At 36.3% G+C, this 18,858-nt stretch overlaps 1 protein-coding gene across 1 annotated transcript; it reads right to left on the bottom strand.

The window, feature by feature from the left end:
• Window position 1: 1 nt before the first annotated feature.
• On the bottom strand, window positions 2–12,168 carry LOC113704111 (serrate RNA effector molecule-like). Its single transcript, XM_027225781.2, has 12 exons — window positions 11,429–12,168; window positions 8,465–8,574; window positions 5,879–5,936; window positions 5,475–5,549; window positions 5,265–5,339; window positions 5,137–5,184; window positions 4,944–5,012; window positions 4,044–4,838; window positions 3,895–3,943; window positions 2,473–2,747; window positions 2,185–2,364; window positions 2–551 (listed from the first exon to the last, which is right to left on the bottom strand). The coding sequence occupies exons 1-12, from the start codon at window positions 11,890–11,892 to the stop codon at window positions 488–490; spliced, it is 2,262 nt and encodes a 753-aa protein (XP_027081582.2). The 5' UTR covers window positions 11,893–12,168; the 3' UTR covers window positions 2–487.
• Window positions 12,169–18,858: the final 6,690 nt, after the last annotated feature.

The raw sequence follows: 18,858 nt of genomic DNA on the forward strand, positions 1-18,858 counted from the left end.
ATTCTTCAACAAGTAAAATTGGATGTTTATTGCAGAAGTAATAAAAATCATGAATTGTATTGTATGATTGTATGACATCATAATTGAAGTTTTCAGTAAACATAGAACTTTTCCAACTCTACAAGGAATCTAGAGGAAGATAAAAAAGGTACACAAACGCAGCGTCCCAAAAATTATACAGCCCTAAGATTTGCCAACTAGACTACTTTAGTACTAAAACTGTATTCGTACAAAGCAATTCGGCTTAAATTTCCACGCAATTAGCTGAAAAAAATTCTACACTACGACAAACTTCATGGACCCTGAAAACTGAGAAACGACACAATTATAAGCTGAACCAAAGTGAACTCTGAGCAGCACCAGCGCTGGTGGAACCTTCCTTCAGTTTAAACAAGCAAATACATTCCCAGCTTCTGATAGTTTGAGTTTAACAGTAAAATGCCACGTTAAATAGCTGCAATAACGATGTGTCTTTATGCCATCTGGTTTAGGCCAAACTCCGGTAATCGATCACAGTCACTTCATCTTCAGGTGCATCAAGGTCTTGGTAGCTGCACAAATGTACAAGTTTGGTCAGTACAGCCATGGCACTTCAGCAGGTAGGGAATATATAAAATGCTAGTTTGGTGAAAATTCCTATTGTTTTGCAACCGGCAAAACTTGCGCATAAAGATGTATGTCAACAACATTTTATGAGAAAAAGAAATCTTTGACAGAAATTGAGATGATAAGAAAATTCCAGAGCTTCAATATCTCTCTTGTCACAAAAATCAAAGAGACAAGACAACCCAGGACAGGCCTTATATGAGCTCATACTAGTCACAGATAAAAATCCCCCAAATTAACTTTACTGTATTGTGAACATAAAGTTACAGTCACCATCCAACATCATCAGCAAGATGAAAGTATGATAATAGAGAATAGAGCAGTATAGTACTACAGTAGAACATTTATGGACGCTTGGTAAAAAGGAATCCCTTAATACAGAATGTGACGTTTCCAGAGTCGCACATAGCAGACCAAATATAGCCCCTTTCAGAATTACATACTGGGACCAGCCAGTCATGGATTAAGCAAAGTCTCCACAATTCTAAGTTCCCACCTAATAGTGTTCTATAACATTGAAAGCTTTAGAGAGATTTTTTATAATGCACATTAGATTTTCTGGAACCTCTGATTGGACTTTTTCCAGTAAGGCCAGCACACCTATACTTTGGTCCTACTCTTTTTCTTCCCAAATTCAATGTCCTTTTTCGCTATATTCAACCAAGCTATTACTTTCTTATGCTGTGTTAATATTGTTATTTTTAGCATTTCAAAAATTGAGACATACAAAAATTTCTGTAAGGAGTCCTAGGAAAGCCAACTAAAGACAAAAATGTACCGGACAAACTTGGGTTTGCAGAAATGGAAAAGGTCATCTTATTGTGCTGTAAATTCAGATAAAATGATGGCAAGCTTGGGCATGTTCTTTATAGTCAAGCTTCAATAAATTCTCCAGTACTCGGAAATGTTATTTATAGTCAAGCTTCAATAACTTCTCCAGTACTCTGAAATGTACTACTAGAATGTCCAATAGTTTTCCAATTACCGTAGCAACATTTCCTAGTTTAGATTTAAAAGACTTGTACATCATTTAATAGTATGTGTTAGAGGTTGAACCATTTCAATAACATGAAGATCACCTATATCATAAGCATATTCTTTCCTTTTTCTTAAGCCACCAATTTTAAAGTCCATCAGGGAAATAGGAAGTTTTGTTAAGCCTAGTTCCAAACCTAAAGTTTTCCACTTTGAGAAAGCATATGTTAGTGTGTTTGTGTTCTGGTGTACAAGTGTCTCCCTGTTTCTTAAAAGGTACAAGATCCACATACTCGACAATGAACTATGAACATCCTCTTAGCTGACAAAATAAAAAGCCTTTCAATGCAATATCAGCATTCAAAGAAAAAAAAATTCAAAGAAATCATGCATATGCCAGGACATATAAGAATAACGAATTAGACAAAGATCCCATTTCAAATGCATACTCTACAGAACATGCTGGATAAAATGAGCAATATATATGTCTCTTATTCTTATATCAACTCACCTAACTCATTCATGAGTAGAAACTGAATGAAGCTTACAGTTTTAGCAACCATGTAACAGTAATTATCAGTGGAATTGCATAAGAAAACTTGCCTTCGTAGACGTCTAGGATCCTGTCTAAATGCTGGAGGCATAGCAATTATCGGGGCTGGCCCACCTAACTGGGGCCCCGACCTCCCACTTCTACCACCTTCAAAAGGGGAAGGACCTCCTTGCTCTCGCAACATCCGCATTGCAACTTCTGGAGGAGCAGGAACAAAAGGTCCTAAAGGACTGCAAACACACAAGCATACAAGTTAAAAGAGAACAAAAGGTATCAGAACCACAACCACTATCATCTCAGTTTCTCATCAAACCAAAATCCACAACAAGCTCAATTACCCGGCACCGGGGACAGGCATCAGGACAGGGGGAGGTGGTATATCTGAAGGAAAAGGTGCAACAGGTATCCCTTGACCACCAAAAGTATCAAACATTGGTTCATCAGGATTCCCACCAGCTGCACCATCATTATTAGACTGGAAATCCACTTGCTGAGGGTTATCAGATCTGTCAAATCGCTCACCATTAGCTCGATTTTCACGCTCTCTACGGCCACCTCTTTCATCTTTTAGTCGATTATCCAGTCCAGGCCTACGCCGTAGAGGCTTCTCCTTCTGCAAAAGAAAGATTTAAAGATTGAATATAAAGAACCATGTACTTATCACCCAATGAACATAAAATGTGGATGTACCAAATTAACTGATTTATTTGGGTAAATGAAAGGAAATGACAGAGTTCAACAGTCAAATGATAGCAGCAATAAGATACAAGGTATGAAGAATGCTAAATCATGGGACAAGATACGTTACAAAACCAAGTCTCATATAGTTGTAAGGTAAACTCTACTATTATTGTTAAACTTGGGGAGAGCCAGAGCAATGACAGGATCCCAGTAAACCCTACGGAAAGAAACCTATGACACTCGTGTTTCACCTAGCACAACATATTACAACCAAATACAAATTCCCAAGTCAAGATGAAAATGCAAAGGATACTAAATATGCAACCAAAATTTAATTTAGATTATAGAAGTTTTCATATTCTAATTGTCAGCGCCAAAACCAAACACATAGGTATTCAATCCCTTTACAAACTATTTTCTAGCCAATCCAATAATTCTTCTCCAATGTGGACAAAACCAAGTTCTTTTCATACTTTGGGCAGAGTAGGATACATGCTGAAAGTTTGCTGGCTCCCATTAATTTTAACAAGAACTGAAGTGACAACCACTGGTAATATCCATCAGTCCTGCTAAACTAAGTCCAGCAATCCTAAAATCTTGGTGAAGAGGTGAAGAGGACAAGCATGTAGACTAACCATTCCAAGATTTTCCCTATTTATCCTCTTATCATCAAGATGCTTGGCAACTCACATTTCTTACAAGTACCAGAGATAATTCAATTCAACACTTTGTCAGAAAGGAAGCTTATGTTTACACCTTTCATTTTGGTTTGGGGTTTGAAGAATGGACTAAATCCAACAAATGGCTTTATGTAGTAAATCTAACAATTAGATTAACTACTTAGGATCCTCAGAGTGATCAAACAAAAACAATTTTCCCTGAATGGTTTAAACACACAGAAAGCAAGAAACTACACCCACCAAAAAAAAAAAAAACTAAACTCAACTGAAAATAATGTTTGATGGTAAAAACTAATGCTTATATACCCTTACGGATACATGCCTACTTATATACACGTGCCTGCATAACAGAAAAACTGTCAGGCTAAGAATTTATGTTAATTATTCTACATAACATACCTGCATAGATGGCTGCATGATTGGTGTTCCGCCTGGAGCATTTTCATCACTGCAATGCATGGAAGTCCATATCAGAAGAAAAAACCACAAAAGCAACTGATAATAGTCAAGAAAAATAAAATGAGACAAAAAAACATAAAGTTATTTACTTCATGTAATTCTGGAAGTATAGATCTTCACGGACTTTAGAAGTCAGCTCCATCACAAGTTCAGGATGTTTCAATTTCAAATGTTTATGGACAAATTCAGCAGCATGGAAGAGCTTCGTACAACCCTTGGCTCCACAGCCATACTTCCACCCATACTTCTCATCCCTAATTTTGCGGACATACGGGTCTAGGGCTTCGACAGCAGCTGCATCAATCTTCTCCTTTGCTGTCATCACTTCAAGTGGATCCTGTCCCTTCAGCCTCTCCTGCCAATGCAAGTCCAATTTCTTTTCCCATTCAGCCCCATTGCTAGTTACATCAGGATTTTTTCCATCCACTCTTACATGTCGTAGACCCTTAGCCTCATTGGTTTCCGACATTCCATAGTAATCCACTCCATGAATGCGCCATAGATAAGTAAGAAGTGTATCTAGCAACTCAATTCCCTCCAAGCCCTTGACTGAAGTTAAACCCCGTATGATAATGACAGGTCCAGTCGAACCACCGTGAGACTTGTCTCTGTTCATCCTCTCATTATCAGCTCGACATAATAAATTGTCTTCGATACCTTTTTCTGAATCAAGTTTCCGTACAAGTCCCTGTGCTTGTTCAATGTCAATCTGCATCCTCCTGGGCTCAGAACTAACAGGGTGAGCCTTCGGAGCAGCTGAAAGAAGATCAGTCTCTTTAGCTGGCCCCCTTCCAGGCCGTCTTCTTTTCCCGCCAGCATCTGTTTCATCCTCAGAATTAGGGTCACTAGACTGTTTGCTGGATGAAGCATTAACTGCAGGACCTCTGATTCATGCACAGAAAAAATAAGTCCATATGTTCTATAATTAACAAAAACCAAAAAGCATAATCTGAAATTACATAGGCCATATAATGAATTGAAAATCTTACAAATCCACTGTCCCACTCTGCAAATCAAGCAAAAAGTCTTTTGCCAGCTTTCGAGCAGCCTCATTCCTCCTAAAATAATACAACAAAGAACATAGTAAATATTTCCCATAGAGGCAAAAAGGTTGAACACAGAAAATATTTTCAAATTTGAAAGCCTTATGAGCAATGCCCAAACAATAAAAGAAGAACACACCTTTCAATAACAGAAAGCAAATTTGTCGGATGATACTTGTCTTTTAACCTACATTGGAAAATGGCTCATCAGAAACAAGAGGTGGCAGAGCACAAACAGCAAAAAACAAGCAAAAAGCCTGGATGTACCATTCCTCATCTTTATGTGCATCAAAGTAAGTTCTCTTCTGGGTCGATATATATTCTGACTTGTATTCTTGATACCTACATGAAGAAATCATGCCATCCATTGACTTTTAAATGCACAAATGAGAAATAGGTAGGCTAGGTGCGAAGCACAGATGAGAAAAGAAAAACATTTATCTAACAAAGGTCCAACTGAATTGAAACATCTCTAACCTGCGCTCAGCTTCAGACGGTAAGATATCATCTTCCAGCTCCTGAATGAACTGCTTATAAGACATCAATCCTTCCCTGCAATAAAAAACTTTTTGTGACAATCTATTTGAACCAACTTTTCATTAAATGATAACTAGCACTACAACAAAGAATTCAATTCTTTTTCTCACATAAATAACACCATGACACATTTTGAACTGAGTTTAGACATTATAGACACCAAAATTTGTTCAAAATAGTAGAAGCATATTATACTGGATGTTCAACAACCAAATCTTGTTCTTCTAACACTACAGACAAAGACAAGGAATCGGTGTCTCTTATAAATTATAAAACAAATTGTAGCATTGGATCTCTTTCAAACCATATTTCAACATCTATATGAAGTATGACTCAATGAGTACCTCTGATTGCTCCCTGCACCAAAACCATCGACTAAACCACTGTGGCCAGAATCCCAATCTGCAGACATAGACAGACAAATATTAAACCATTTACATGCTAGATCAAAGGTGCAAAATCAAGAAAATCTCAATTCCTAATTTACTCTGCACTCCCACGACTCAAAAGACCAATTTCCCACCGTGTAAGATAGACAAATCCTGACTAAAAGATGATGAAAGGCAAAATAATCACCAAATATACAAACAGAGAAATGCATACAGCACAAGTAACAAAATGTTCCCCACCAGATTTTAACTTCTGTTTATCCGAAGACTAGAGTTTGAGATAGGAATTGCACATTTTACCTAATCCGTACAGCAGCAATGTATTGAACAACATAAATCCTCAAGTTATTTCTTAAAAAAGATATCCAATTTTGAAATAGCAATAGACTAGACAGAATTCCTAATTCTCAAAAATAGATATTTCAACACTTTAATCGAACTTAAGCAAGTTTGGGAGGGTATTATCAGATTGTACTTGAAGTAAAACATTTTCAATCAAACCAGTAAAGAAAATTTGTCTAAATTTCAACAGTGTATCACTAAAAGCAGAACATGGCCAGTATCATAATTTAACACAGATTTGGTTGGAGGGTTTTGGGGGTAGGCAATGGTTATCACCATTAAATGATGGTCATTGATAGTGCTTGGTAGTCTACCATGAAAATGAATCTATGATAATGGAAGACCCACAATCCTTCAATCATCATTCCTGAGTAATTTGGGCACTTTTGCCTCTTATTAACTGTAAGACCAAAAAAATAGGAAAAGATATTCTCCAATTTTGTCTCCATTCTCTCATTCTCTCATTCTCTCTCTCTCTCTCTCTCAGACTTCGTCATCACCACCAGGCACCAACTACCCCACTTATTTCTACCACTTGGCTTGCCCCTCCTCTATTCATTGGTTCTCCCTCCAAAATGGATCAGCCACAGGCAAGCTAGAGAGACAGTTGAGGTTTCTTCTTCTTCTTCTTCTTTCCTTGTTCAGTTGGGTTATTGTTAACAGAATTCATATAGGGTTTTAGAAACTTGAATTAAAAGTGAGTAAGTGTTGGTGGGATGTTGTGTAATCATTGTGGACTGATTTCTGTGAGTAGGAGTCGGTGCTAATGGTGGTGAGTTTTCATACTTGCACAAATTTGAAACAAATAATTTGTTCAATTTCAATTGATATTTTTGTTTTCCCAAAACTGATGGAGAAAATTTCAAGAACTTGAGAATAATCTTTGAAGTTAGGGATGTATGGGTTCATGATGTTATAAGGCAGCTACAGACTGGTGGTGATGGTGAGTTTGCGTTGCAAGAGGTATCCAAGCCCGTTAGGAAGCAAGAAAGAACAATTGAGGAAGAAAGAAGGAAAATAATAGTAGACATTAAAAAAAAATAAAAATATTCAGTAGATACCCATTGCAGTACATTTACCAAACAAATGAAAAAGAAATGCTAAAACCTATTACCATTGAGGACCTTTTCATACTCATTGCCCATGTCATTCCAGAGTGCACACCAAACAGGTGGTTAATTGTCATAATACATGTTCAATTACCATATATGAATATTAGCAACATTTCAAAATTTAACACAAAAGGAACTTACTAGAAGAGATCTTGTTCGGGGTTCTTTCCCTCTTATGAGAATCCTGGACCCAAGAGTTAGAGAGTATCCAATCGTCCATTTTGTGATTTACTTACCAGCAAACTGATCTAGTTCAGACTTACAAGACTCTTAGAGGTCACTATGCTAATCTAGTGATACATGTTTTAATGCAGTACAAATCATGCGAGCTGTGATAATGAATCACCAAGTCAGCTTTCTAAATTGTTGCAACCTCTTTTGAGAGATGTCCACCCCATATTCTTCTAACTTCTCAGGGAAATGGCCCTTAATGTCTCTGCTATTCTACTATGTAGAATGACATAACTTAGCAAGTGATATCACATCCATGGCATAATTCAGGCTCTAAACCAGCACATGGAAAATGTAGAAATAAAGCAGGTAAAATGGTTGTTATACCAAAAAAAGAACAATTAATTTCAGATGTCTACTGTCCATCAAACAGCTTCAAAACTCTCCATAAGAAAGGAAATTCGTACAATTCTGTATCTCGACATATGAGTTTTCTCATCAACATCACAACTAAAAGCAACATCACAAATAAAAGAGAATGGCAATCCACCCATGTTCTTGCCTAATTCACTCAATTCTGAGCTTTTTGAACATGAAATGATTAAAGAGCCCAAAAGTAGTGTTCCAAAATTTGAATCCCAATAAAGGACAATGACAAAGGAGAACGATAATCCATCCCTGGTATCGCCCATTCACTAAATTTTCAACTTTTGAACATGAAATGACTAAAAAGCCCAACAGGAGTGTTTCAAAATGTTAATCCAAATTGCCCTTCCATAGAACCGAAAGCAAAAGACATAACTTAGACAAGATCTTCGTAGACGAAAGAGTAACAAAGTCTAAGGTTGCAAGAAAAAAATGCCATACTGGAAAGATGCCCTTCTGAAAATAAAAATCAGTGTTTCAGATGGACCACCTTGGTTGCCACCAGCTGAGCGGCCAAAGAATCGACCATGAGGCCTTTCATCAGGATAGTTAGGCCTGCCCCCCATTTCACGGTTGTATCCACCTTGGTAATCATAAAACCTGAATCAACAGAAGCAACATAAGTACAACACCACATAATATAAAGACCACAACTAAACTAACACAAAAAATTGAGTTCCCTTAAGGCGAAAAAGAAGTAAAACATAAATTAGTTCTTTCAAACAGAATATACAAAAAACAACTTGCCCCAGATGTCCTAAAAAAGTAACAGAATGCAAACAAGAATGCTAATTACAAGAACTAAACAAATATTGTCCATATCCTGAAGAATGGCACCACACAGAAAATTGTAATTCTAAAACTGTGAAACCAACTGCTTTCCCAGGACAACAAGATTTGTAGCAAGGAAGACACACATCAGTAAATTCTCAGATGAAGCTATCTAAAAAGTTTCAATAAGTCAGGGATGCCAATCGTTTTTAGGAGGTGTAATATAAAGGAAGAACACCAAAACAAAGTAAAGGTAGTTTAATAGAATATAGAATATCAGTTAAGATTAATAAAAAATTCTTGTGAATAACTTAATATAGCTTAGAAGAGGAACGTGCACACTTCAACAAATGGAGGGAGCTTACAACTAACAAAACTAAAAGAAGTATGCTGAAAACATAGAACAAAGCATTAAGAAGGGTAATGGGATGTAATAAACAGTACGGAAGAGCCTTTAAGAGCATTTGAAACAGACAACACACAAACCATCCATCAGTACAGCAGTGATCACCAGTTCTAAAACATTTGAATCTCAAAAAGATACTGTTGAGCAAAACCCCAAATTCAGTTCGTTGAACCTCATCACTCCATCTCTAAGCAATAGCTGTTGCTCCAACTGATGCTGTTTACACAGTATCATTCAATTACCCCTTTAATATCATTTCATTTACTCAAAACCATAAAGGACCTATCTTAGTTCTCCAGCATTAAAATTTTCATTTTTCTTTATCTATACAAACACTAAACCAAAGAGAACATTCAGAAATCGAGTAGATATTTAGCACTACAGGTAAATAAATAATGGTCTTTTTTCAATCAGTCTAACTGAAGAAGTGGAGCACGCAGGTCCTGATTTTAGGATTTAAAAAATTTATTCATGTTTTAGCTATTTTACATTTACAAAGATCCTGATCAGCAAATTATACGTTTCAAACCAGATTTAGTACCAATATGGTACAAATTGGAAAAACCTAGCCTACAGATGAGACTGCTGTCCCACGCAACTATTATACAACTCAAGTAGTTAAACATCCTTAGAACCATATCCCTTTAATATGTTCAGATAATTCTTGTTCTCAGCCTTTATCTAAGATAAAGTAACGGTCTCTCCAGCTATCACATATTCTAAAACACATGGAGGAACTGAAGATGAAGACTGGACTCTCACATAGCACCACATGCATATTCGTCACCTATCATCTTGCTAGTTCCTCCAAACTAATCAAACTCAGATTTTCTTCTACTTCTCAGAGCAGGATATTGAGAGCTCAAAGGCAAAACAATGTGGAAAAACATTATCAGTACAGGAGACCTATGTTACATGGACTCGGGTGCGGGGGCCGGATATGGGTGCATGTCTAAGTGTTAGATTCGCATATTTGAAAATTGTAGGATCCGGAGATATGTGTCCAATTTCGGGTACGAGTGCAGTGGTGCACTCCTTAAACTCATAGATGGATAAGATTTTTAGAAATAAATTATTCTAAAATTTATGCACAATGATGTATAAAGTGTATTTTAATAGAAAATTTCAATTAAATGTGCAATTAGGTTGAAAAGAAGCATAACCTTGGTTAGAAAGGTAAATTTTTCAAGTATGAGGGGCTGAAATTATATTAAAAAGTGCAAAATTGTCAAGAGATTAAGTTACTTGTTGAAAATGATAACTAAAGTCAAAATATAGGGATTTAGTTGCAAAATAAATATCATTGTCAAACCCTATATTCCTCATCCCTCATGCAGCAGTGCCCTCACCTCATTTATAGAGCATTTAAAACGAATCAAAAACGAATCAAAACAGAGCACCTCTTCTCCAAAAACAAAGCCACTCTTACTCTTAGATGCCATCGTGGCTACAATCCCATATCCGCCAATGAAAGAGAATTAACAGCCCATAGAGCCACCCTTCTTCCTCTTCCACGCTCTTACCATCAATGAAAATACAGCAGGTGTCGTGAGTATTTTTTATTCAAATCTCTAGCAGCTTTCTCCTTCTTTCTTTCTCCCCCGCAGAGCCACCCTTCTTCCTCTTCCACTCTTCCCATCTCATGTGACTTCTTGTCCATCTCTCCTCCTCCGCCATCAACATCACATCTTGCACATCTCACAATAGTCAACGCATCCAAAAGTTTGTTACCATATCAGTACAGATTCCGTACCTGTACCCGTACCCGTACCCATGTCGTAGTGCATCTGGGGTGAACAGCGAGTCCGTGTAACATAGCAGGAGACCCATTAACTATAGGCAATATCATACTATGCTCTCAGCCCTTGGCATTAATTATTGAATCCTGTATCACTACTTACTAGTTCAAAACCTCATTGTCTATCAAACTACTGAACCAAGGGCGGAAACTTGCAGTTGCAAATTCAAATAAAATGTAAGGAACAAATATATATCAACTCGCAATATGATAGATAAACTAAAAGGGAGCCTTTTAATCCATGATGAAATAATAATCTCAATTATAAGCCCTTGCAGCAAAAACGCCCCTAGTTTTTGCAGAAATTTACCCAAAACAGCCTAGACACTTCACCCAAATACATGCAGGGAGAGACACAGCCACCAACACTCCACTCCGAATCATCATCAACAAAACCCAAACAGCTAACCATTACTACTACACAGTTATTAAAGCATTTTTAATGCATTTTTTGGAGAAGGAGAAACTGCAGCACTGACCTTCGATCCCCAGGTCCAAAACCACCTCTGGGGCTACCACGTCTGCCATCATAATCATCTCTCCTGGACCTCTTATACGGTGGAAATGGAGGAGACCTTCGAGGAGGCGGCGAATGACCCCCTCCTCCTCGCCGGTCACGATACGGCGGAGGAGGAGGACTAGGGCTAGGTCGACCTCGCTTGTTGTAATCCCTCTCTCTAGGTGGAGGAGGAGGAGGAGAAGAACGGTTCCGATCATAATAATCCCTACCACGACGATCAAATTCCCGGTCATCTCGCCGCTCTCTCGAGTCTCTCTCCCTATCTCTCCCCCTCCTCGCCTGCGGCGGCGGAGGAGGAGGAGGCGGAGGCGGCGAAGAGCCACCCTCTTCGGGGGATTTGCTCGTGTTTGCTGCTTCTTTGTTGTTATTGCGGTCACGACGGCGGTCGAGGTTGTCGACGGGAGCATTCATTACTTCCGCCATGGGAAGTGGCGGTGGAATGGATTGCCGCGGCGGTGGTGGTGGTGGAGATTGGAAACCCTAAGTTAGGTGTGTGAGTGTGTGAGAGAGAAAGAGAGAGAGCGAGGGATGAGGTGTGAAGGTGAAGGGGATATTGGGTATCAGGGCCAGTGAGTCAATCGAGATTTTGGGGTTTTCCAGTTTCTCTTCTTTTTTTTAAAAATTTTTTTTGGTCTTTTTAGCCTTCCGCGCGGGGGAGGGGAATTTTCGTTTTTCAAGATCGAGGGAGAGATTAAATAGTACTAACAAAGAGAAAGAAAAGAGTCCATAAATGATGCGAGTGCAAAAGAAAATAATCTCTCTATTTTTGGGATTTTATTGGGAATGTATTTTCTCAATTGTTTGGAGTGGAATGCAATTTCTTTCTATGCTTTAGATTTTAGTGAGTTTTCTATGGCCCAAATGATATTTGTTTACTATTTCTTTGCATAGAATAGACTCAGTGAAGGATAAAATGTAGGCCCCGTTTGAAATCTGAGTTTTTTTGAAAGTTTATCTAAAACTTTACCATAATGCGTTGTAGGAGTTTTGAAAAAAAATTTTAAGATAAAAATTTTTTTTTTCCTTTTTTTTTTCTTTCTTATTTTCTTTCTTTTTCTTTTTCTTTCTTTCCTTTTTCTTTTCTTTCCTCTCTTATTCTTCTTCTCCTTCCCCCTCCCCTTCCCCCCCGCCACCTCTGCCTCCAGCTTTGAAGAACTAGCAGTCATGGTCAAGCCAATTTTTTTTTCTTTTTCTCTTCCCCTCTTCTCCCTCTCCCTCTCTCTCACTGCTCCCCTCTCCTCCTCTACTCCCCTTCACCCTCCCCCTCTTCCTCCTGAAGCCAGAGAACCAGCAGCCATGGTTTTTTCTTTTCTTTTTTTTTTTTTGCTTTTTCTCTCCCCCTCGTCTCCATCTCCCTCTCCCCTAAAGTTGTAAACGAATCGAATCAAGTTGAGTAACTCATGTTTGAGCTCTGTTCGTTAAGTGATTCGAACAACGTTCATGTTCGTTCGTTAATTTTCGAACTCCAAACCTGTATTCGTATTCGGCTCATTAAGCAAAGTTCATGTTTGAATTCGAGTTCGTATTCGACTCGTTTAACATAAACAAGCCGTTCGCGAACATGCTCGAAATGCTCGAATCCAAATTATTTTAAGCCTTAAATATGCCATACAAATCATTAATCATTCTAAAAAATAATTAAAGCACTAAGTGACTAAATTTTATTATTCATTAACTATATAACTAACATTGACATAAAAATAACAAATAAAACCCTCCAAATATCAAAGTCTAGTCATAAAATTAACCCTAAAATTTGTCAAATGATAATTATGTCCATGTTCGCGAACGTTCGTTAAAACTCGGGAACATGCTCGTGGTCGCTCGATTATTAGTCGAACAAAAAAATTCGTTCGAACTCGGTTTGTTTAAGATTTCGAACGAGCCTTTCACGAACACGAACGTGTCGAAACGAACCGAGCTACCGAACAGTTCGGTTCATTTAACAGCTCTACTCTCCCCCCCCCTTCTCCCTTTTCCTACTTTCCTTCCCTTCCCCCTACCCCTTTGCCCAATGTGATCGCGTGACCAGATCGCAGCTAGGGGAAATGGGAGGGTGGCCGGGGAGGGAGAGGAAAAAAAAGAAAAATAACCAAAAGAGGGGTTGCAGATCGGTCAAAGGGGGAAAGGGAGGTTAGGAGAGGGGGAGAGGGAAAGGGAAAAAAAAAAAGGGAGGCCGGCGCCAGAATAGGTGACCAGCGCAGGAGGCAGCGGCAGAGATGGTGGCCGGCGATGAAGGTGTGATGGATCGGAGTGGGGGAGAAAGAAGAAGAAAAGAGGAAATTTTTTATATATTAGATATTTTGAAGTGTGTAGATTAAAAAATTTGATAAGTTTTTTTGGGTTCCTGTAACTAAAGTTGTTAAAAAAACTAGTAGCTAAAAAATTTGACCAAAAACTCGGGTTCCAAACATGCCCGTAAATTAGTCACTTATCATGCATATTCATCGAACAAAATTCGAAATATGTTAAATATGCCTAATTTTAATGATACTATCATAGTAGTATTTCTGAATTTCGATCGAAACCTAATCACATTTACATGTTAGTTCCCATTCTCGCTAAATGGCAAAAAAAAAGGGTGGGAAAACGTGCACAATTCATCCATCACTAGTTCCTTAGAATGAAAATGAGCAATTTTAGTTTTTGACATAAAAATTTTGATATTTTTTGTCTTCCAATGCCTTTTCTGGTAAAATTTAACATGAATGTGCTAAAGATTCACCACGTGCGTTGACCCAAATATATTTGACAAATTAATTATTGCGTTGACCCAAATATAAAGGACCTATTTTTTCCATCTTCTCTTTTCCAAATAGGGACAGACTATTTATCCAATCAATTTCTCCTCTCAAACCCTGAAATATTGTCACATTCTAATGGCGAATTTTTTGATATATTATTAATATACCAAAACATAAGAAAAGTGGTGTTTTGTAGAAGTGGGTTCTAAAATAAGTCACCGCAATTGAGAGAATTGGCGTTCAAAAAATCCATTTTGTTTTTTGTTTTTTTAATACTAGACGCAGTATAGGAAAAAATGTTTTTAAATGCATCCAGTGATTGGATGTGTCAGAGCACCGCATTCAAAAATGGATGCAGCAAAACCTAAGTAACCATTGATCACGTGGTTTAAAGTCGTGGAATTTTTTTTCTTTTTTGAATTGTGTTGCCACAAATTAAAAATACGACGTACAAAAAAAATTCTTCATGTCAGAGATTGCCGCATCCAAAAGTCAATGCGACGAAACATAAGTGACCATTGATCAAATGTAATTAACAGTCGAGTTTTATAGTTGCGGAAAAAAAATTTCGAGTTCTTTCATCGCAAATATCAAAATCAACCTAAAAATTTTTTTTCCCAACTCCCCTGTCAAACATTGCCACATCCAAAAATGGATGTGGTGAAATATGATTGATCGTTGATCAAATGTGATCAACAATCGGGTTTTAAGTTTATGGAATTTTTGTTTTTTTTTAATTATGTAGCAGCAAATTAGAAAATCAGCGTACAGAAAAAAATTTTAAATAGTGTCAGAAATTGCCACATCCAAAAATGGATACGACAGACAAGATTGGCCATTAATCAAGTGCGATCAATGATCGGATTTTAAATTTGGCTGATTTTTTTTTTTCAATTTTTGGATAGCTGCATGATGAATTTTAGCCTTCAGATCATCGATTTGATTTTTTCAATACACACGATGTAATTTTAGCATCGATACAAACAAGGAATTTTTGCTATAAAAGATATCCCAATTTCATCAATGTCTCGAACACCAATTTTCTCTGTTTCTCAATCCCAAACCCCCCTTTCTCATTCAATGTCTTCTAAGAGTGGTTCCGCAAGTGTCTTTCATAAAGCAAAGGCAGAAACAGTTTATTCCTAAAGTCTTTCTCCTCCAGTGTTTTGCCAAAGTAACGTTGCCAGCACTATTTTCCAAAGTAGAGGCAAACTAAAGCAGTGGTCTATTCTCGCCAGTCTCTTTCAAGTAGTCAAAGCAGTGGTTTCATCTCACAGGTCTTCCAAACTTTAAAGCAATGGGTTGCAATTCTCTTGTCAATGATTTGAAGTTTTAAAGAAGTGCGCATCTTGGGAAGGCCAACCTTTGTCATCCAATTAAGTTACTTTCCGTCAGTAATTAGTATTAGTAATTATTTTATATAATGGATTGTATGCAATCATTAATTGCTTTTTATGTGAATTATTGTGTCGTTATTAACAAATAGTAAATAGTAATAATAATAGTAAATAGTAGTAGTGATACTAATATTAAATGGTAATAGTAAATAGCAATAGTAATAATAAATAGTAATAGCAATAGTAAATAATCAATAGTAATAGTAAATAGTAAAAATCAAATAGTAATAATAATAGTAAATAATAAATAGTAATAGTAAATGGCGAATAGCAATAGTAAAATGTAAATTGAGTTGATAATTAGTAATTAATAGTAATAGTAAATAGTAAAAATTAACTAGTAATAATAATAGTAAATAATAAATAGTAATAGTAAATAGCAATAGTAAAATGTAAACTGAGTTAGTAATTAGTAATTAATAGTACTAGTAATTGGTAATTAAAAGTAATAGTAACTAATACTAGTAGCAATAATACTACTTAGCAACTAATGCAAATATTCAATAGTAATTAATAATCAAAAGTTAAATAGTAATTATGATTAGTGAATAATAAATAATAGTAAGTATACTAATATTAGTGATTACAAGTAAATAGTAAATAGTAATTAAAAGCAATCAGTAATAATTATTTGATTAATAGTACAGAAGAACTATTAAATTAGTATTTAATTAATAGTAGTGAGTAATAACTTTATCTTTAATTAGTCATTAGTAATCGTCTAGGCATTTCATTTTTTTTCTTATTAGTAAAGAGTAGTAATTCGTAATTGTTTTATTAATGATGCTATTAATAATGATGACATTTGTTGAATTAATAACAATGATTATGGCAAACTATTTTTAATGAAAAATTATGAATTTTGGTATACGTAGTATTATTTTGTGGATGTTTATGTGTATATATAATTAAATTTGCTTTCCTTGTTAAAATTTGCACTAATAAATTAATGTTTGTGTTGTTCAATTGTTGAGGAATCAATTTATATATAGTTAATGAAAATTAATAGTTGAAATAATTATTTTACGTAACTAATAGAAGCTGATTTTAAAATATTTATAAAATTAGGCAAAAATGTCAATGGACATCACATTGGTGATTCAGTTTTATTGAGAAGGTAAAATAGTAGAAACCAGAGGATTATTATGACCATCCGAGATTAGTGAAAGATAAAATAGCTATGATGAGTTAATGAATAGAGTATACACCTACATAGGGCTAGATCGGAATGTTTTCAATTTAAATCTATGATTTCAGAATTCTGTAACCCTAAGTATATTTGTTGAAGTGCGGTTGGAGTATGAAGATGACATTGACATGTTGTGCTATATGAAATTGATATCACTACAAATGACATGTGAGATACATGTGAAAGTGAAGCCACAAATCTACCATGAGCACAGTGATCGCAATACTAGGCAAACATTATTTGTCCAATGCGATTTTCAAGTAGAATTAGACAACATGCTTCCTATCCCTGCCTATGAAAGTAAAAGCATGCCAGCAAAATCAAAGTATGAAGGAATACTGCATGATAAGCCAAGTAGTAGGGAAGGCCGTATAAATCGAAAACTCGAACAAGGCAGAAGTAAAAGAATGCTTGACAATAGTTCCGTTGCTGAATTTCCTCTAATGAAAATTCACTCAATGTCCACCTTACCAAACATACAGGAAAGTGATGGCGTTGATATAGATCTTGACATAAAATCGAAACTTGATGGCAATGATTCTAACAATACTTGTTCAGAGCTAGATCGAGCCGATGAAGCAGACGTCAATCCGATTGGTAGGTTAGGTCCAAGTACATCTAGCTCATTCCATATAGCACTGCATCCACACGACCTCAAAGAAGTCAATACTTCACTGAAATTTGACCTAATTGACATGACAGTTGCAGAGAAATACAATGTGTGGGATAAGCTTACAAAGGAGTTTGGATTGGGAATGGTGTTTGAAACAAAGAAACGTATGCTGCGAGTATGGTTGTAATTGAACTGAGCTGCTCGCGAGTTGATTACGAGCAGAGTAGCTCAATAGAGCCAAACAAGTCGAGTTCGTATATCCAATAGCAAGACTTAAAAGCTCATCGAGCCTTATCAAATTTTTTAACTTTAAATTTTTAATATAGTATTATTATAAAATTACTCTTGTGCCCACAAGAGTCATTAAATTTACGAAATGTTTTAGGTTGTATGAAAATATTTGACGGGCAATAATGTCTTTTTGCTTAAAAATTGTCAAGAAAAATGAAAATTTCAAATCTTCCCGACTCAAGTTCGATAAGGTTCATTTTGACTCGAACCTATGCGAGTTGAATTCGAATTCTATGAGCAATACATTGAGCTTGAACTTGAACTCCAGCAATGCTACTCGTTCAAGTTCGAACTCGAGTTTCCTTCCTACAAGTTGAGTCGAGCGCTATACTAGAGATCGATTCGACTCGATTACATCCCAACAACAAATCATTAAATTGTGGGCAATTAATCACAATAGGAAGTACAACATGAGGAAAAATAAATCAATCATGTGATATATTCACTGCAAGTTCCACAATGCTTTTTCACTATATAATTGGTAATTCAGAACCACTTTGAAATGCACACATAATATATGAAAAATTGCAACATTTGTGAAAGAACACATATATGTAAAATGTCGAATATATTGGGAGGTTGTAGAATTTCATCTTCTCCAGGGGGTACTACGATAGTTTGGGATGCGTTAGCTGATAGCTGAGTATATTCACACAGACACAGAAAAGAAATTGCATCATTTATATCAATTAGGCCTTGCCGAGAAGAATTGGGTCTAGTAACTTAGTTATTGGATTCAATACTAGGAATGTCATGTTAAATCATATGTTCGAGACTATCGACCGAATTTGAACAGGTCTATGAATGAGTACATGACATAGTATCAAAATCGTATAGTCCACTACATTACACCTCTTGTTTCGCAATAGTCCTAACGTGACGGTCATCGAGAAGATGGGGAACAATTCAACTACTTGATAAATTATTACCTATTTATCTTTTCTTCTAACTATATGCTAATTTTTTGTAAAATAACATATAAAATGACTATAATATACAAAATTTTCTTCTTTTTTTTTCACAAGTTGATACTATATCTCGGATCGGATTGATCTGTAATAAGTACCTCGATCCCTTCAATCCTGAGCAATGTGTTTATCCCAATATTATATTTGTACGAGAGAAGACTTTTAGGACATTACAATACTTGAACTA

The sequence above is a fragment of the Coffea arabica genome, chromosome 1e, assembly GCF_036785885.1.
Source record: "Coffea arabica cultivar ET-39 chromosome 1e, Coffea Arabica ET-39 HiFi, whole genome shotgun sequence".
NCBI lineage: Eukaryota > Viridiplantae > Streptophyta > Magnoliopsida > Gentianales > Rubiaceae > Coffea > Coffea arabica.